We start from the raw sequence: 21236 nt of genomic DNA on the forward strand, positions 1-21236 counted from the left end.
TTAAGAATCCATGCTTGCACGGATCAGAAAGAAAAGGGGGAAAAATTATGGTATTGTAACACTTTTGGGTGTTACGGAAGTTAAATATGGGCTTGTTGAGTAATAAAGAAGTGACCAAGACTGGAAGATATTAACTTAACGTGCCATTTATAGAACATGATCTGTACATTAACTCTCATTGCGAATGTGAGCAGTAGGTATCTTGATTTTATCGTCGAAAAAAAAATATCGGGCTATTGTCTAACCACGGGCGAAGCATCTTTCATCGCTTTTCGAGAGCGTTTTTTTTAATTCGATACTTGCAATTGAAGGAGCCCGGCCGTAGCGGACAGTATTCGACGAAGAAGTTAAGGGTGAATGCGGTGCAGCGATGGGTCTCCCTGGGGATATTTGGCCGATCGAAGCAATCACCCTCTTTCAAATATTTAACCGCACAATATCCAATTTTATCTTGTATCTTTTACCTCTGCCACTTTCGGGGATTGTACATGATGTATCTATCTTTATTTTGGTACCAATGTAATTTTTCGTTCGCTTTTGTTTTGTATTCCTCAGCACGCATGGTTCTGGGTATATTGTTGGTATATGTGCGTTGTACATGGTACTGATTATTTACAATGAAATCCAAGTTTTAAATGAGAAAAAAAAAATAAAATTTTATTGAAAATTTAAGCAGGACTTTATAAGAAACATAGTACCAGGGCTGACAGAAAATTGGGTTGCCTTATGGCTTATATTATTTATTTGCTAGATTTCTTCTACTTTTGTCGTATTGTTAGATCACGATATTGAAAGAAGATTTGACTGTATTGAGACTCAGGTTCACTCTTCATCCGTATCAAAAAACACCATGTGAACAGAGCGCAGAGAGTACTGTGCAATGTATAAGACCCTTATGTTAAATTGACTTTCGAAAATTCTTGGTTATCAAAGAACAAAAAATTTTTTTACAATACGAAATTAAATAATTTTCTGGTATACAAATAATATAAAATACTCTTGTCCCGGCATAATTTGTAAATCTTGTTTGGCCCAATAAACCAAATAGCTTTCTTCTCGTAATAGTGAAAAACTCCCGTTAGGTGGAGTTATAGAGATGCATACAACGCTAGTTACTAAATGTTAACAATGAGAAAGAAAAACTGTTTCCGCGTACCTGAGTATTTTTTTTTCATACCGTCACCGTTGTTTCCTCGGACACTTCCACGAGCACAGAGTGAAATTCTGCAGCAAAGGGATCTGGGGCGGTGGGAAGTGGAAGGAAGCGGGAATGGGTACGAGAATGGGAATGGAACTCGGTATTTTAAAATCAGCGAGCGTAGAACTCCGCTCGAAGTCGAGGATAGAGGGTTGGGGGGTCGGACGGTGGCAGCCAAGGATCCACTCGGTCCAGCTCCCCGGGTGGGCTGCTCTTACTCTTCGGAATATCGGTCGAATGTGTTTTTTCCGCGCCCTCAAACACGTCACATGAATAAAAAATATCCTTCAAAGTTGCCAGTCCCAGCGTCTGCCTCCCCGTCTCCAACCCTCACTTTAATCCTCCCCTCGTTCTTCGCCTGCCTCGTACTTCCTTCTCGTTATACGTCCTCACGAATAAGTTACACAAAGTAAAAAGCGAAACTGCCCAAAATGTCTAGATCTGCCAAATGCATGTTCTACATATTGCCGTGTCAGTGAATTTCCCTCCGGGTTTCAGGCCGTACGCAAGATGAGGGTAGTATAGGTGAGTAACCATTACCGCAATTCTTTCTGAAAAGCGGGAAAATAAATTCCATTGAGATAATCAACGCACGGTGGAGTATTCATGTGGATCATGTGATTGTAGAAGCTATCACAATACGCATACATATAAAGATATTGGAAAACATCGAGGTCGATCGTAAACGCATCTAACTCCCTGTACAGAGATGCGGGGCCTTTTCATCCTTTCTCTCTTTATAGCTCGCCTGCTCTCCTCTCCGGTTGATTGTGCCCGCCCTTACCGAAGATTTTCGCGCAGGGTTGATTTGAGTTGGGCATCAGGCGTTTAGCTCATGAAAAGCGGAAGCTGGCGATAGCGATACCAGCTACAGCCGCCACGTCGCTGATTTCGGGGTGTTTGACGTCACCCACCCCTCGTGGTATCAGGTGAAGTTTGACCGCTCGGGTGCTCCGAGCTGCTCGTCAATTTGCTCCTGACAGCACCGGATAAAGAGAGGGTGCTAAATGGAAGTTCTAAATGGATAAGAGTTAACAGCCTCGCGCTACTGCCTGGCAAAGAATTAGGTGTCTGATGTATGATATGAGTCGGGGACGGGGGTGGCTGTGCTGCCTTCAGAGTGTTGTTTGCTAGAGAGAAACCCTTCCCCTATCCTAAGGCTTCGTAGCTTCACTAACTCTGCGCCCCTAGCTATCGTAGCTACTCTGCGTCACTCATGTAGGTATGAAATTTATTCGCATGCGATTGCGTAACTATGTACGTCGTTACTATAAGCACACCGGGTGACATTGTAGATCGGTGAAAATAAGCACGGACACTCGGTTCCACTTATTTTCTGTCATAACGATTGCAACAATTGTAATGTAACATTACCAATGTAGCTTATAAATAAACTGGTAACAGTATATCGTGTTCATCTCGTCTACTAAACTAGTGTCTACACTCGTGAAACGACATTTGTATATACATCTACTCTAGATCTGTTCTTCGGTTACAACTCTCAGATTTTTATTGAATTCTATCGACTTACTGACTGAGTGTTACAGAATACAGGAAATTTTTTAATAAAGTACATAATTGTCGTGCACGGTGCTGGCGCTGAAACAATCATCGATAAGATATTCTATTTCGAGTTGGATACGGTAATAATCACAGTAGCCTATGACGTCAGTCGTTCCGACTTGTGGATTTGTGCAGGTAGGTACACTGATCGAGAAGAGTATTGGGTCAAGATTGCATATAGAGAGAATAAGCTGGCTACTCTCCATGTCGTTGCGCATTCTGATACCCAGAGGTGGTTCGGTATTCCTCACCCCTATACTTTCGTATACACATGCTCGCAGCACATGCACATTGGGAAATGACGTAGGGTCACACTTGCGCACGGGAAGCAGAGCAGGCGTCGGAAGGGCGGTCGGACGGACGTGTATACCAGTGACTGAGAGGATGCTTTATGACCCGTAACGTCGCAACCCGCGCCTCCGCCCTGACCACCTCTATAAACTGGATCCAATATATTAGGGTTAGCTTCAGCTCGGAAGTAACGGCCATTTTGAACGCGATTCGAGAACTCCAACTAGGAAAAGGATGAGTATGTATTTATATCATACATGCAGGGAAAGAATATACGAAGAGATGAGAGAAATTCGTCGAGAAAAATAGTGCAAGCATTAGGCGAGTTGAACGAGAAATTCTGAAACTAGGATGTGGATGAAATAAGAATATTTAAAAGTACCGTACTTTACGTTGAGGCTATAGCATCCGATGCCGAAACCAAGTTAGGGTGTGGTTGCACTTCTCGCCGACAAATGTCTAATCAGAGAAACCGCCCGAAAGTGAAGGGTTTCCCTGGTCCAGTGTCGCTGGCCCTGCATCATCGTGCCGCGCCAAACTTCCATCAATCACCCGCAGTGACAATTGTAGCATACCGATATCTCCGACAACCTCTTGTGGGACCTCACTGCATATCTCTCGCGAGGCTCTACACTCAACATTTCAGAAATTGCTTCTAGTAGCTCCATCTTTAATCATTTGGAACTGATTTCTGCGAAATACTTGATGAAATACGCCGACAATATAGTGACAGAATAACCGGCATCAGCGCAACTGGACTTGTTCGATGTTTTTTAGAATTTGTTCTTCATCTCTGGTACAGATAGTGGAACGAAGACTTGAGTTTTTCAAGGTGAGCTAAGGATACGTAGGTATATAACCCATGGACGTCAGTACGTCGGTCGTTTTATCTCCATTTCTCCTTCCAGCAAGACAACGGGGATCATTAGAACGAGCGAGTTTAATAATTTCCAAGACCTCGCCAACAAGGTTCGTTGGTTCACTCTGGATGCTGTATACGTTCGCCAGCTCACTCCTGTCAGCGTCTGGCCGAGTTTTCCGCAATCATCTTTCCTCGTTCTTCTTTGTATCTTTCTTACTGACTTCTATTTTGTGCTACCTCGTCCAATTTAATCGGCGAACGATTGCTAGTTTGCTGTTCAATTCCGCGTTACGAATGCTTTTCGCCTATCCATATAAGGTATCGCCAATAATGCGCATGCATCATAATGTACACGAATTATAAGTATACTCATATGCGTTAGTTAGGGGAAAACTGATGTATTGTGCGCGTAGCTACATTCCTACACTTACCATGAAAAACGATGGGAAGCGACTGTTTCTCTCGCTCTGGTTCCGTATCCCTCGTCGAGGATTACGGAACCGTCATCCTGTCACGAGGAATGTCACATCCAAAAATCCTCTATCCGTAAGGGTGCAACCCTGGCCTCTTTCAGGGCTGATCTCAGAACATGGATAGTCTAGATTTTCTAGCATGCTCCATGTGCACCTATCGGTTAAGCTCGATAATTCGATATGATTCGCACGAGGAACAGTTCATTTCAAGATAAAGAAGTTACTCGTCAGACTATTACCCGCGTCTTCCAAAGCTCTATTATCGAGTTCCGCTTATCGGTCGGCAAATATCGAGTATCACCGAATTTTGGGAATGAGAAAAACTGAAGCTGGTAAAAAATTTAGCTGTTCGTCCCTTCCAGCAGAGAGACGGGGGTAGGATAACGGCACTCACCGTGAAAAAGCTCGACATTAAAAAATCATAAGGGAGATAACTGTCGCGTCATTCCTGCACCCTACCGACTTTTTTATTCGCTTAAGGTTTGCACGTGGTGCCACAGCGGGAGGTTTCGGATCTATTGGTCTGATCAACAGGCCGATGTATTCTTCTGCGGTGGTGGAGGGCTGTCATACTATCCTATAGCCATCCCCTGCTACAGACACGATTTATACTCATTCTCGTCGTCTCACCTATTGACGAAAAAATACTGATTTGCTCATTTTCGACGAAGTCATTTTTTGATATTTCACAGTCAACGAACTCTGTCAACGTGATCTGTAAACAAAACTTTGATAAGAAACTATGCAGAGGCACATATATGGCATTCCGGACTGAAGGCTAGAAATGATTCACGTTAGAGTTACATGTACGCGTGATGTGAGGATTGGCGACTGTACTGCCGGTACGTTTGGTAGCGGAGTTAGACTTTCCATTGGAACGATAAATGGCACCGAGAAATTCCCTTGGGAGGCTGCGAGCGTTTCTAAAGTAGTAGGAATCATCTTTTTTTCCGAATAATCAAAATGTATGTGCGCCTGGGGTGACGAAGCCAGTGGGGCCAGCGCTCCCCTCCAATCTGCCTTCGGTTTCTCATATTTTCTTTTACCCTTACGACGTAGGTATACATCTGTGCGAGATTTGTTTACACAAAAAGTGAAAACCGGAACAAATCGTTGAACTGAAACAACATTTACTCAATTTTGTAAGCACTGCGCCTCTTGTCAGCTCTTTACTATAAGAAATTTGATCCAACCTAGTTACAGGTACCATTTTGAGGACCTATATAAGAGCAAGTACTTGGCGCTATATGTTTCAAATGTTTTTGCTTACCGTCACATATCATTTCACTACGAATGGGAATTGAAGAATGGGAATTTCCATTTTTCAATTGCTACGCCACAGTCTATTTTGGCTTTCCTTTTGAAAATCATATTGATGCTCGCAGATTGAACATAACTTGTAATACCGGGGTGTAATTTCGTTTAAAATATCTCGTGAAGTTTATCAAGCAAGTTCATTGGGCGGGTTTGAAATGGGTGCGTTTCAGAAGGGTGACACCCTTCGCTGACCTTTGCGAACCTTCTTGGGGTATGTGTGCAGTGGGTCCTTCTCCGCTCCCCTAAAAAATGGACTACGCAAGTTTAAATTACGTCCAGGACTCGTGATGCCCGTGTAAAGTGCTCGTGTGAATTCTACCCTAGGCCCGAATAGCGATGAATGTAATGCATACGATACAAAACTAGCACCAGTCTCTCTTGAGTGAACCGATACACCCACGGCCTCAAGTGTTGCAAAAATCCGTAGCAAATCCCGCTACGAATCGATATTCGTTCACGCGAATTGAAGGGTGTGAAAACCTGGAATTTTCACGCCACTACGCCATCATCTAGCTTAAAAATATATCATCCTTTAGTCGTGAACAAACTGTAGATAGTGTTAGATTTTTTGTAAATTTAGGAAGTACCGGAATTCAGTAACATATTATTCATAAATTAGATTAAATTCACTTTTCCATACATAAATATATGTATACATACATAATGAATGGTGTGTTTTGCGACTGATGTGATTCGGAAAGTGCGCCACAAACGCGCATATACATATATAACCTGCAGTAGCGAACATACACAAGAAAGTTGGGAGCTCAGTCGTAGACCGATATATGAGCGTCATAGGTTCGTGTTCGTTCAATTTGGAATTCAAACGCATCGATCCATCTTAGCACCCCAGAATTCAATCACTGCCATTTGTTTGGGAAATCAGTCCCACAGGAGTAGTATCCCGGACAAGCTGCAGTGCCGGTAAACACTCATATTATGCATGAGTTCTTTGTGTTTGCCCGGCTTCGTGCTGCAGCTTAATGCAATTTTTGCAACATGCGACGAGATTAAAAGGAAGGAGAATATCGATTATACTAAATGTAGCGATAAATTTCTTGTAAGTGAATATTTGGTCGCTTGTAATTTGAATCCCTTATTGAAGTGAGGTGTACCTACATGGTCAGACCTTGAGTCAGAAGCCAGACTCGGGTTACTATTCATCTCGCGCGTTATCGTGCTTTTCGACTCTAAATGCAATTGCAATTAGTTTGAGAAGATTTTCCTTCATGCTGCGATAGTTGACGTCGTGCCTATTATTGAATAGTCAAAGAAGAAAAGAATAAAAATAAAGAAAAGAAGGCGGTGACACATTTTTAGCGACGATGTATACTACATGTACTGCACGCGCGCGTTGACACGCTGACACGTTATAAAAATACGAGGATAGTCGAGACTCGGATATAGTGAGTATCAGGGGGGTAGAGCGACCGTAATCCCCCATACAATAATATTTCTCTTTTCCGTTTTGTACTTTGTGAGTCAATTTGAAACATGAATCGTATAATAATTCGGTAAACCCGAGGAAAATACGACACAGACGTCGCGCATTCGGAAAAGCGCGTTAACGGCCTCCTTCCCTCTTTTCTACCATCAAGGTCTCACACCGTTAGACGTTACATATTCGCGTATATCGTTCTGCATAATGATTACAGCTAAAGAACCTGAGAAAATCATAATCAGCGTTATCCTGACGTTAAATTCAGTGCGAAAGCATTCGTAATTTGGCTTATTTTCACATAGTAAATACATTCCATAAATAATAAAAATTTAAAAGCTGACCATTATACTCACGTATTGGATATCCTTTTTTCATTTCATAATACAGCGCGAGCTTATACAACGGGTGGTTAAATTTATTCATGCGGGTAAGTCCACCCTGAGCCTAAATCTCGCGTAGCAGAGCCATGGCGGAGCTCCCTGGTTGAGAACGGAGACAGAACTCGTTGCAATTCCGATGAGTCCCGCCTGATCCGTGCTTCATACATATTGTGATTGCCATTACTTTCCGGTGAGAGCTCTGTACCTGTATATTCGTGCACATCGTAGCTATGCTTCGTGGACTTACACACGCGATATTTATATTTAGTCGGTACTTGGGTACACACCTACATACATATGCACGGGTATATGTACGTCGGAGTCCATATTATATTTTACTTACACGAACGAATACGCGATGCGATGGAGAATAGATGAATTACCGTTCAAACAGTTAACTTTTCGATTTCGGTCGGTCATACTTGATGGAAATATATTTTTTTATTGAAGTAAAGATCGGATACGCGACTGACGAACAAAATGTATGTGGAATATTCCTTTGATTACGGTAATAATATTTTCCCTGACTTTCGAGCAATACCGTAAAACCCAACTCGGAATTTTCAGCTTCTGCTTCAATCGTGTGACGAACTGTCCCGTGATCGGTACGGCGGGGGGTTTATCCGGATAATATTAATTATGCACATACCATGTGCGGATCTGGTCCCGACGCGGCTGCCGTAGGGCGTTTGTCACGGGGCGCCTTGGAGTGCCGCAAGCGTGTCCGATACATGCTAAGTAGAATATAAGAATGAATCGCTTTATCGAGTGGAATAATGTCAGAGTGGAGCCTGGCTCGCTTTATTCCTTCCGTCCTATTAGATTTTCAGACGATCCTGGTCCGACTCCCACTCCCTGAAACTGCAGCTGCTCATTGTACATTTGGATATTTGTCTGTGCGCATGTAATTTTGCGAATTGCTTTGATGTTGTGATGCAAAGCTCCGAGAAAGCGACGTTATCCGGGTAAGGATTTTCGCGGAGTGAAATTCTGCAGCTCGTATACAGGCCGAGGGGCGAGAATCCATGGATGTATCCGTCTCGACTGTATCTCATCCACCCCCGGTCCGCATGCCACAACCGAGAGCAACCCCTTGTCCCGACGCTTCTTTATGCCTGGGTCCGGGAGAGTAGCACTCTCAAAGTGTTATTTTATTTCATATATTTTGAAAGGGCGAGCGGAAAGTGCTCGGAAATTGAGTGTGCCTCCAGAATGGCGGCGTCGGGACCTACGTACGTTGCTGGTTCTTCGAGAGAAGAAGAATGACCCGGAAGCTGGCTGCAGGCCGACGAAAACGGTGGGAAGAGTAAAGGGGGTGAAACAGCAGGGGATAAAATTACCCTCTCTTTCCACCGCTGCTTGAAAGAAATTTGAGAGAGAAACAGAGAGTTCAAGATCTAACGCTCGATCGCCTCTGTAAATCCACCTTTTTTCCTAATTCCCTCCACACGACGCACCCACGTCCTCTCCACCAACGTGCGTCGTTCTATGTATGCCGATACGAATTCCACCGTTCGCGGCCGACGAATGCGGGGGACCAGTGAGAGGAGAAAAGAAAACAGATCGAGGAGCTCCGAGGAGGCTTGGTAGGTATAAAGAGAAGCTGCGCTACAGCGACAGATCCTTCTTGGCGGCAGGCATCAAGGGGGTCCGTCTTGTCTCTCGTCCCAGCAGCGAACAATTACTCGAGCGTGAGTGCATAAATAAGGCCCCCCTTTCCCCTCCTGCCCCGGAGAAACTGGATTTGCATTTGCGTGAGGTCAAGGAACGCGTGGGGCCTCTCAGGCGTGGTGGAGGTGGTGGAGGTGAGGGAGGGGCATAAGGGGGGAGCTGGTGAGGAGAATAGCGGCGTCATCAACGCGTCTGAACGAAGCGAAGCATCCGCCGATGGTTCTACATGTATCTGCGTGCAGGGTAGAGGTACGTCTTTGATGTTGCAGAAGGAACTGAACGACTGATGGAGTGGAAGCCGGGAAGACGAGAAGTCGGATCGAGCTCGATGCAGGGGAGTCTTCTTTCGTCGAGCCGAACCCCAAAGAACCAAGCTGATCTGAATGCAACGCGCGTATTTCACTCCCCTCAGCCGAAGAGCGACCCGTCAATAAGGCAGCAACGCAACAAGCCCCGAAATAAAAAGTCACGCGTTTGCAAAAACTCGATTCGCTTGAGGGACCAGCGGGGACCCGGGTCCACCCGCCCTATAACCACCCGACGATATACGTGCCTTTGAGAACAAGATGAATGAAATTGTAAACCCGGGACCTTGCGACCTTTCTTTTTTCTGCTTCTATTCCCTTCTCTTCTTCTTTATCACTAACATTTTTTTCCTTTTCTGTTTCATTTTTATCCTCGTGTTGGTTTTCACCATCATCCTTACCCTCGTCCTCGTCCTCACCCTCATCCTCATCCTCACCGTCACCTTCATCGTTACCGTCATTTTTATCATCATCTTCATCTTCCTCTTCTTCTTCTTCTTTTAGATTTGGCCCCTTAAGTTACAGCCATCTTCTTGCATGGTGGTCACTATTAAAAGTGGAAAAAATTTTCTGACGTTTCTCTGACTATTCGAGCGTGAACTGTTAGTGCCAATTCGATCATCTAATAAATGAAGCTGCGAATCGAAGGGTATTCGAAAACGTGTTGACTATTCATTCAATGGTCACTGGATCAAACATGCGACGAAAAAATTAGACATAGAGGTTTGCTTCTTCATGGGTAAAGCTTTAATCTCTCTCGGTCTCCCCCGCCAAAAAATTCCATGACTAATTAAAAGATGATTTTTCCAAGTCCTTACAGTCCGTCTCTAAATTCCCGGTTTTTCATAACCAGTGGTAACCGTATCTTAAACATATATGGCTTACAAGTGACTATATACATTGAAAACCCTCAAAGACATTTCCCAGTAATTTTTATTGCCGTATTTAAGTAAACACGTGTAAATTGCTTTTGCAATTACCCGCTCTTACACCGGGATGATTCCTTGAGGGTTAACGATGGGAATGATGGCTCGCTGGCAGATAGGCAACTTAACTTACACATAACATGCAGTAAGTACGCCAGATATAATTTCAGTTGCCGACCCGCCGGGAGAGCGTCGTTCATATCGTTAACCTTTAAGGAATCCTCCCAGTATAAAAAAAGATGGCAGAAAAAATTGTCGTGTTCCTGCACGCAGGTGGAAAGAACAGAGTCGCAAAGGACCGTGGTCGGCGAGAGTGAAATGCTCGACGCCAAGTCCCTGGCGACGAGAGTCGAAATAGAAAACAGTGGCAATACCCTTGAGTGGTCCGTCGGGGGTGCGAAGGGTATTTGGTTTCTGAAGGGGACAACGCCTCGCTCTAGTCGCGAATGCATATTCAGGGGCCGGTCGGCCATCCACCCAACCAATGGTACCGTTCCTTTTTCTCCTGCCGCTGCCACCGCTGCTGCATCTTTGCCAGGAGCGTAGGAGGTAAAGATTGCCGAACGATGTTTGCAATCATCTTTACTTTCACCAATTATATTAATTTTCACACTCGTTGTGCTTGACTTCTCCATTATCAATCTTACTCATTGCAGGACTTTTGGCATATTTGTTCATGACGTTTTTACTTTCGCGCATTACAACTGTGTTTGTTAATTAACGCGTCATGTAAACGATATGTATCACGATTATTTCAATCGCTCGTCGGTAACAAATATACCATCGCCGTGCAGACGATTTTGAAATGGAACAACGATCATATCTTCGTCCATCTCGAATTACCGAAATGTTCACCAAATAAACACGGGCGGAGTGTGAAATGTGACTTTCTCATGCTGAGGTACCTTAAATCAGTATAGGTGAGAATAATATGCGTCTTTGCTGACTTTTGCACGAAGTATGTCATAGTTCTCAAAGAGTCGACGGAAGAGTCGCTGCTCGTAGAGTTCCAGGACAAAGTTGAGACTGGTGATTATCGGATCACCGACCGTGTTGGCTGTCTCAATTTTGAAGTGAGCGCAGGCAGATCAGAGAAATAGTGTTCTGTGTTTCCTCGAGTCCATTGGCACGGCCCTGAATTCTGAGCGGGGTCCACGACAGTGGAAGGGCTCGCTGGATCAATAACAGAGAGCAGCTTTCGCGCATGCACCCCCAGGCACCCGCAGGCATCCTCGAAGCCCCGTGTTCGTCTTGCTACCCTCACCACCTCCCCCGCTGCTCTCCTTTCCATCTCCTTGGGACGCCTCGTACCCCCATGCAACATTCATGACGCCATCAATATTACACGCGCGAAATAATAACCCATGCATTTATTACGTACGGGGACAGTCGTCAGAAGAGGAAAAATAAGGAGAAGATCGCCGCTTCCCAGACAATCTATAATAAGGGAAAGTTATCCTTTAAATTTGATTCATTTTTACTGTTATATGTTCTACGGACAATAATTGATTCACAATGACCATGAATATTGTTTTACTAGGAACGAAACGTATCCTTGGTGATCCTTTTCGGACTATAATTTATTGCAAATCGCGATGACTATTCTAGTCGCCTCCTCTGAAAAGTTATTCATTCTGGCATTCGTTAAAAAACTTTGTTAATTGTTAACGTAAATAGTTTCGAATACCATTGAAATAATATAAAAATTCCGGTATATGGAGTTTCTATTCTGAGTTTATAGTCTTGTCTGGATTTTGCTTTATCTTAGACTTACTAATCATTGAGATCAGATGGCATAAAAAAAAAAAACTGCATTAGTTTTTGATTGCCTCATAGATTTTAATAACTACGGAAACTATTTTCTTGAAACAAAGATTGATTTTTAGGATTGAAAAATTAGTTTGTGATGCCACGACGATGCCGAGGATAGACGCGGTAGTTTACTGCCGTCTGTTGCAATACGGTTTACAGCTTGTGATAGCATCGACTGATACCGAGTGAGTGAAGAACACCGAAACGGTTTACTGGTTTGCCATAACAAACTCCTAGTTGGCAATGACCTCTTCGCGATACGAGCTGACCGACACAATCTCGCGATTATCTCGTAGCGCGTTAAATCCACTAGTCTATATTATCGCGAATGTATCTAAACAGCTGATAATGTGAAATACACATTGCGCAGTATTGCAATACACAGTTGAAATTCGCCAATAAACGACTCGGGCAAGGCTTAAGGCAATTGCAGAAAGATACCTACACTTGAATTACTCACCGTAGTGAATAAGTATAGCGACAGTATGGTTGATTTACTGTCAGTGTTGATGTCACATCACGAGATATAACTGCTCTTGGTTCACGATTCTGTTATTGACGCACGAATGACGGAGCTGTGAATAGAATCAAAGATATAAAAATAAAATTTTAGGTCGATAGTAGGTTACTTCTGCCACCATGTCAAGATACCGTATCAAGCTTCCAATTTTCAACGAGGAATGGCGCAATTATTTTCTCAGGTTCGTAGTCCTAATTCTATAATCACGATCAATGCTTTTGAGAACTGTTCTTACGAGACCTTTACTTTAGTTATTTCACACCGTTTCCGATAGTTGCAAATAACTGTCAAATAATAACGGAACAATGACAAGTGATGGATTTGTGTAACGTCATCCGTTGAACGTTTCTGATTCATATCAACCTGATTACGACATTTGTAACTTAAATTTCAATTATTTAAATAGGAACGTCAAGTCTTATTGGTTATATAGGGAAATCGGTGATCGATGAAATATTACCAATGGGATTGAATTCACTCGTTTACGTTGCAGCACACACTTCTTGGCTCCAGCGTTAAATTGGGCCATACCGATTTCTTCAATTCTTGACATGACAAAGGATCCAAAATACATTAGCGGTAACATGACAGTAGGTAAGTAACGGTTCTGAATGCAACTGGTTTTCACATAATTTCCATCACACTTATACCGTCGTTGCTCATTGAATGATAGAATGAATACACTTCTCATTGCCTGAATAGTGAATACACTTACCATTTGACTGCGATGTGCGGGATGACATACGTTATTCCGTTGCTTATCATCAGCTCTGGTTATCACTAATGTCAAGTTAATTAGAATTGATGCTGTAACTAACCTCGATCAAATGGTTCGCAAGCTTCGTTTCTTGTCCTCTTGGCTCTTACTGCGTATCAGAACACTATCGTCGCTAGTTATTAGATAACGTTGACTGCACTTACTACTACTTATAGGTGAACCAATTTACGTTCAAAATCCCCCCGAATGTCACAGTACTTAAATCTGAAATTTCCTGTTTGTGTATTCGAATTTTGTCGATAATTTCTAAACTAACAATTTCAGCATTGAGTTTCTATTCGTTGATGTCGATGAGGTTTGCACTGAGAGTGAATCCGCGTAACATGTTGTTGTTCGCCTGTCACATTGTAAATATGAACGCTCAGCTGGTGCAGGGCTTTCGGTACCTGCGGTATCACAATAAACTCAGCTTTCTTCCGGGCCCAGTGATTGACCAGAATATCCAATCCAACAGCGAGGACAACGCCAACTGTCAAAGAAAGTAAAGGGAGTGTAGAAGAGAAGAAAGAAAGAATGAAATAATAGTGAAATTCGAAAGTTCAGGGTGTATTCAACATTTACTTTGTACAAATTATGTCCTGATATAAATTATTATTATAATTGTTATACTTTGTAATGTACACGTAATTAATTCATAGCACACATTTACTAAATTACCTACGAAAGGAATATCAGTCATTGGGCATATCTTGCAATATATAATATCCATAATCCATGTCTACGACAGAAACTTATTATTTTTCGGTACCTGATCGCGGTTACCATTTAACACTACTGTTGGCGACGAATGGCTGTAAATAATACTCCAGGTGTAAAAAAAGCAAAGCTTTAGCTTTTCCTCCACTTGAGGTATAAGTAGTGAAGTACGGCCGGTTCTAGATACAGATTCCAGTACCTACATTTTACCGACATTTTGAACCGCTTCACAGCTCGGATAAAAATCCTTTTTTCTTGGTTGGGGGTTATCCCTACTCTGGTTAACCATCCCACCCCGGAAAAAAGATGCTGCGGGTTTTTTTCGATGAACAAGAAATTTAACTGGAGTGAGGATAACCCCCAACCGTAAAAAAAGGATTTGTGTCTGAGATGTGAAGCGGTCAAAAATGTTAGTAAAATATCGATATCGGGTTCTGCGTCCAGAACCAGTCTTACTTTTCTATTGATATAATCTAATATTATACCGATAAAAATGTATGCTCAAAAAATTTATTCCACTTCCGAGTTTTGCTCATAAAGTATCGAAAGAAACTAAATGTTATTTTGTTTTTTTTTTTTTAATTTATCCTAGACCATTTCAAGTCTTACAAGCTGCATTTATAGTAGTGAGACATTTTTCAAAGCAGACATGAGATACCGTTTAACTAGCCGAACGTTGCCTAGTAATACACCTATAGGTATAACGACTGTCAGGAATCGAGGAAATTGCAGTGGGAATGACGTCACGCATGACGGTCACCTCGATCAGATGCAAGTATGCTAGAGCGAAAAAAAGTCGATTTACGAGAAATGGCAGGAGTAGAAAAGGAAAAAAAAAAGTAACGAAAAAAACGGGGCAAAAACGCTAATACGGTCATATATATTTATTCTCGGAGAGAGGCTGGTGAAGTTTTCGTTATACACCCCTACGCATACTTGCGCTTACCGCGTATACGTGTATGATAAAGGCAGGCACGCAATTTATATATATGCGGCGGCCGGGCAATGATGGCTGCGACACCAGAGTGGCTTAGCATTTGTTATATAGCCAGAGTCCCCATAAAATGTGACCCCAAACGGACTAGCATCGGGGAAAAATAAGTTATTACTTCGTTCATATATTCACGTAGTCGAGGATCGGGGGTGGCGAATAATTTAGCTATCGGCGCTGGCATAGCAGCCTCGAACTCCCACCCCCACCCCCGTCTCTAGTTACGACGTACGTAGAGGGTGATTCAGGTAGAGCCGATCTAATTCTAATGGAAGTTCCTGTGACTCAAATTTCTTCGAAGAAACTTCCAAGGGCTGACTAGAGGTAATTCGAGACGTGGAATCTTAGAGACGAATGTAAAAGGTCGCTTCAGGTGTGTGAATCGTCAAACGATCCCAACAGATTACACAAGTTTAATATTCTTATTGTTCTGCATTCCTTAAAAAGAAAACTGAATTTCCCGACTATAAAACTGGTCATGAAAAACGATCGTGTAGCTGGTTTCGAAAAAAGACGTAATCAATCAGAGAGTTACGTTGTCTGTCAGCTTTCTAATTTCACCGCCATTATCTTGGGAGATATTAATCAAAACAATCCGTTTACAAGGGGCTTCGACAAGTTGGCTGTAAATGCAGGCTGGACAGCCGTTACCGGTAGTGTCGATCGTCGATTTATATTACAGCAACAAGATCCGCGCGTTTCAAGATCGGCTCTCCAATTCCTAGATGTCGGCAACTGATCAGGCATTCCGGGGATGCGGGGATGGAGGATAGAGGATCGCTGGGGCAGGCGAGGGATGACGAGGGGGAGACGGAGGACGAGCTAGCGCCCGTCTTTGAGCCGAAGTAGGTATAAGGCGCTATCTCCGTAGCGCAGGCTCCCCGCGAACCCTCGCGTGGGTCCCGAGGAGGAGCTCGGTACGGCGGAGGCAACCGCACGCTTCGCAGATCACAGGGAATACATGCGAGATCAGTCGCTGCTCCGGCTGATCGGCTTCCCGAAACAAACGAATCGCCCCGTTCCGTAGAACCAATAAAAATACCCGGCATTCCCCAGGGCGAACGGGCGCTCCCTCGGTCTGCGTCTCCGTCTCCGTCTTCCTGTCCGCCTGCAGCTCCGATCCCCGCTGACGTATCCGCCGCGTCTTCGTCCTCGTCCACCGCTTGCCCATCAAAGACTAACTAAATATTTGCCGAGGTCTTCGCCAAGACTTCCACCCTCCTCATACCACTGCACCGATCCTTATATCCCTTCGCTCTTCTCATCGGCCCGCGAAGAGATTTGGATTCCAGCCAACCGGACTAGGACCACCCGGAAGTTTAAACTCTACTCACCCCGACTCCAATCTTCGGTCCTTAGAATTTCTGAGATATCACCCTGGGTTGATAAGGGGACCTCGCGCTATACCCGCTAAGGTTGATTGGCGAATGGACGGTGGTGGCAGCATCGCCAATTTGGCTTATTTCATTTACGACCATTGGCGTGTTATTGGGACAACCGCAACGCAAAGAGTCTCTTAGCTAGGTTTGACCCTTCAAGGGATGTCACAGCTTGGAAAAAAGTCTCTTCTTTCCGTTTGGCTGCCAGTATTTTTGGAGATGCATTCTTACCTCGATAGATTCCAGGAGATCCTCTCGTCGCGTCGCAGGGATTCTGCATTAGCATGACTTCTATATGCAAAGTGTTATGTCACCCCATCGCCCCTCACCCAGGCGAACCTTTCTATTTCCTTTGTCCTTGGCCGAATAACGTTTTTTTGTACATCATATGTTGCTCCTCTGCTTCTTCTTGTGTCTCGTTCTTTTCTTTTTTTTTTCATCATCCCACGGCGGACAAACGACATTCTTATTCCACGCATTCTCGGTATTCTCGTGGGCGAGTGTTCTCCCATCGGTCCGTCCATCCCACCCGCTCGCCTGTCCATTCGCCCGTCCGTGCAACTTGGCGAAGGTCCGGCTCGGCCCTCCATCCCTTTAATTAACAAGGAATCAATCAACGGTAAGAAGAAGCTGAAGAATCACAAAGAAAATGGCAAAGTCCGCCGTGATTCGCAACAAGTTTCGAACGAGAAGGGATGACGATCCTCTGCTTCACCGCTTCTGTACGTCTGCCTTGTAATTCAATTTGTGTGTCTTCGATTTCACCAATTTCTGCATATCGTACGTTTCACCCATTTAAAATCAGTGTAAAGTGAGAAGCCTTGGGATGACTGACAATCCGACATAGTTTACAAATCTCGTAGAGATTTATCCGCGCCGGGACTTTTGGTCAACATTCAAATTTTACCATCGGATAAAAGATATGGATTTGCGAAGCCGGTAGTGACGGCAGATTCGCCAATTTCTTTACTTGCCTGTACGGATGCCTACGCAGAGAAATAAAAATACGACAGATTTTTAACCACTTCGTTGCTGCGAAGAAGCGGGTGCTAATTTTTTGCATACAAATAAATGCCTGCATAGGACGCAAGGTACGTGAGCATACGCGAAGCGAGTACAATAAGGTGGTAGAAGCGTCGAGGCACGTCGGCATATCTTCGCGTAAGCGGCGTATCTGCGGCGGCGAATACTTCAGTGATTTGATCACGTCAAGAAGACGCGTTTCGTTTCGATCGGAGGAGCCAGCCAGCGCGCTGATAAATAAATCAATTAAAATTTAAATTCTCTCCAAGAGTTAAATCGCTAATTGCACTCGGACAAATACGTGGTCAGATTTGCAATGCAATCGCAGTCCTACGGTTCTATTGGCGTTCGCTCCAAAGAACCGCGAGAGTTCCATGGAGGGGGGGGGGGGGGGGGGGGGGGGCAGAAGGAAGCCCGCGGACGAACACCGATAACGCGAGTCGAATATTAATTAATCCCTTCATGCGCGGTGGTCACTGCCGCGTACAGCCAATAATTATTCTCCTTGTATTCTTCATTTCCTACTCTACACTCGGATACAATAAGCATGCGGTAATCTTGACACAGCATTTTAATCAATGAAGCGATATTTAGACAGGTCCGCATGGGAGGTCTCTTTCGAAAACCGTCATCCGAAGATCATTTTTCGGACGGGTCTGTAATGGCAATACACGTGTCTGGGAATAACATCCGCGAACGTTGAATCAAGTCGTTTCTGCCTGTTACGAATCAATTTCGCTTCTGACAATGAGTTGGAATTAGATTTCGTACAAGTATAAACTGACAAGTAACGCGGCATAGCAGCCGCCGGCGTCCGGGATTGTGGGAGGCCTCGAAACTGTTATTCATCTGCCCGGTCGACAAACCGCAGTGACGAGGAAGGAGGTAATTAAAACTAACAACGATCGCAATCACCTCGACCTTACCTTGAGCACTTTATTCGTTGGACATCACTCACAAGGAATTAATTATTCATCTTTTCACCGGACTATTAGTCCATTAAAAATCATTATCAAGCATGTGTGACGTTGAACACATACCGCTCCGTTTTAGCCAGGGTCAAACCCCCGACTCCATTTCCTATTCCGGTTCTACTTTTTTTAATTCTATTCAGACGCCATCTGAAGAGATGCTATCACATTTATTTCGACCCGTTCACCTGTGACCAGAATGTAATTTTAATCGAATATCTTTACATTGATTGCAGAACGGAATTGGACACATGAGTGTATAATATATTCGAGATTTTGGGCCATTTAAAAGCAAGCATCTACGAATACGACGATCGCCAGTCTCACGTGGAAATTCTGCAGCTTGAAAAAAAAAAAAAAAAAAAAAAACAAACGAAGAGAAATCTAATTTCGCAGGTTAGTTCCGGGCACATATGTATTGATCTTGATCTGCAATTGTAAACCGGGTTCTACAACCTACCGTTTATAATTCTCGTAACAACGTTACGCATAACATGTAGTGTATGGGCATACCAACCGTTGCTTATCTTTCTATTTTGGGAGTGATTGAATCATCTTCCCCTGAAATATGTATCCGAAGAGGCGGGCCGGTCCTGTGGATTTGTCCTGTACCCGATTCCGGGGTTAACTGATTTTCCCTTTACGCAGTTTATCCGTAACAACATTTTCAACCGCTTTTAGATAATCCCAGTTTCTGAGCCAGCCAGCCGGGGCTTTTGCTTTTAAAAGAGTCCTCCCCTCATTCCATTCAATCTTCAATTCCTTACAATTCACCCGACTACCACCCTGCCCCCGCGTCCTTCCGTCCGTCCGTCCGTTCGGCATCGACTTCCACCTATACGTATACGTGTTTTGCACACAGAGTCGAATAGAAACGTAATTTCTGTCGTTTTTCGTCCTTTCCGCTTTCCACCGGCACGTTCAGCTTCAGATTCATTCCCCTTCCTCGCAGGCACCGTTCTATGGCAGGCTTGAGGAAAAGCTAATTGTGGATCACGGAATTACTTCAAAAGATTTCATTTTTGTCTAATTACAGTTTGTCTGTTCGACTCAGGTGTCCCGTGTCACCATGGTTTTAATGTTTCTCAAGTAAATATCTTCAGAGTAAACAAACGAGACACATCTGGTTGAAATTCGGGTGAATCATTCGTGTCGAAATTAGCATCAACTTCCAATGATTGGCAATACCGCGATGTCTTGGATTACCGAGATACCGAATGAGCTTTCGTTTGAAATTGTAGAAGCTCGGTTAAACGTGCCGCCAACAGATGAGCACCTCGCGATCGAAATATCGCATCGCTGATTCGCCTAGCAACCTAGTTTTAAATTCAGAACGAGGAACAACCGCGGGTCCGGGCGTTGCAGGATTCGCAGATGACCGCGTCTTGTGAAAAGTGTGCCGGCGTCTTGCGCATGGTCAACTCGTCCGAGTATAAATACGTAGGTTGGTATATGGAGGAACGTGCGCGATCCGGCTAAATTACGGGTCTCCGATAATGAGGCTAGGGCGATGGGGAGAGATCAGCCACCCAACGCTCGGCTAATCACGGAAGCTCGTTAGCCAATTGAATGCGCCCACAACGAGGGATCTGAACCTTCCGTCTGACCAACGGCTAAGGGCCACCGTATCGGTGTCTGGTTAGCCGGCCACCATGCATGCATCCACGACGACCGGCACGCAAAAATTAAGACAATGGGTCGTTTGATTGTAAAAGGAAGAACCGAGATTCGCTCAAGCGGCAACAGCCGTTCGAGTCTCCAATCTTTACTCTCTTGCAACAATCGTCGCGTCAGAGCATAACAACTGCAGTTTCGGACCTTCCGTTCGTTTTAGGATTAGCGCAGCTACAGCTATAATCAAGGGAGCGATTATAGCGGCAGCACTTTGATGGCAATTTGTGGAAGTTCGACAAGTTAACATTTGCTTGTTGCTTACTTTTCAAAGATCAGTTGTACCCCGATTAAGGTCCTACCCCCCGAGAATATCGATGTGTCTCGCTGTCGATTAAATCAATCCATCCATCCATTTCAATCCAAGCCAGTCGACTCAGGCACTGGCCATTACGAAAATGTATATTTCGCATTGATTTTTATATTGATGTAGTTTATTTACCACTGAAAATTGGAAAATCGTTATTTGTCTAGAAATGAGGAACGTGGAAGAGCGTAAGAAATTTCTATAAATAATTCAACTTCTATGACATTATGAATTGAAATTCCCGTGCGCCTACTATGGGTAATTTTTCGTTGTGTAATACAACGGTTTGCATATACGCATACGGTTATACTTATTTTCGTGCATAGTTTGCTATTTCTTAACTATTGTATAAGACGATTCTCGTTGTTAGTTACCCGAGCGAGTGGTGTGGAGTGGAAAACTGAAAACCATCGCGTTTGTTCCTTATCGCCTACTTTACCCGCTTCTATTCTAGACGCCCGTGACGCGGAATGCGTGTAAACCCTACAGAAATACGGAAACAGTGTTACGCGCTGAAGGTTTTATAGTACAAGTATAATATCGTAGACTAGACGACAGCCAGAACCTCGCGATAGTACGGCAAATTCGGAAAACCGATATGCGGCGAACGGCGGGACGAGGGGGAAGAAGGGGACGCGTGATATCGCGCAAGCAGAGCAAC

The 21236-nt window shown here is 44.0% G+C and overlaps 1 protein-coding gene and 2 long non-coding RNA genes across 6 annotated transcripts in view; 2 read left to right on the forward strand and 1 right to left on the reverse strand.

The window, feature by feature from the left end:
- LOC138190690 (uncharacterized) overlaps nucleotides 1-21236 on the forward strand; it is a 53909-nt gene that overhangs the window by 11735 nt on the left and 20938 nt on the right. The window contains exon 2 of one of the 4 annotated variants that reach the window (XR_011176735.1): nucleotides 18834-18993. The exons of the other annotated variants lie outside the window; for them this stretch is intronic. This is a non-coding gene — a long non-coding RNA (uncharacterized lncRNA). The remainder of the gene's footprint in view (nucleotides 1-18833; nucleotides 18994-21236) is intronic. 4 annotated transcript variants of the gene reach the window in all.
- On the reverse strand, nucleotides 10274-13451 carry LOC124213858 (uncharacterized). The gene is made up of 3 exons (XR_006882001.2): nucleotides 13220-13451; nucleotides 12700-12814; nucleotides 10274-11864 (listed from the first exon to the last, which is right to left on the reverse strand). It is a non-coding gene; the product is annotated as an uncharacterized lncRNA (long non-coding RNA).
- On the forward strand, nucleotides 12626-14143 carry LOC124213856 (mitochondrial pyruvate carrier 1-like). The gene is made up of 3 exons (XM_046615556.2): nucleotides 12626-12940; nucleotides 13253-13353; nucleotides 13802-14143. The coding sequence occupies exons 1-3, from the start codon at nucleotides 12879-12881 to the stop codon at nucleotides 14020-14022; spliced, it is 384 nt and encodes a 127-aa protein (XP_046471512.1). The 5' UTR covers nucleotides 12626-12878; the 3' UTR covers nucleotides 14023-14143.

The sequence above is a fragment of the Neodiprion pinetum genome, chromosome 3 (assembly GCF_021155775.2).
Source record: "Neodiprion pinetum isolate iyNeoPine1 chromosome 3, iyNeoPine1.2, whole genome shotgun sequence".
Taxonomy (NCBI): domain Eukaryota; kingdom Metazoa; phylum Arthropoda; class Insecta; order Hymenoptera; family Diprionidae; genus Neodiprion; species Neodiprion pinetum.

Excerpts from the sequence above, each read along its gene's own strand:
- LOC124213856 (XM_046615556.2), top strand. The coding sequence starts at position 12,879 with ATGTCAAGATACCGTATCAAGCTTCCAATTTTCAACGAGGAATGGCGC. Across the intron at positions 12,941-13,252 it reads TGGCGCAATTATTTTCTCAG|CACACACTTCTTGGCTCCAG; the intron begins GTTCGTAGTCCT and ends TTTACGTTGCAG. Across the intron at positions 13,354-13,801 it reads TAGCGGTAACATGACAGTAG|CATTGAGTTTCTATTCGTTG; the intron begins GTAAGTAACGGT and ends TAACAATTTCAG.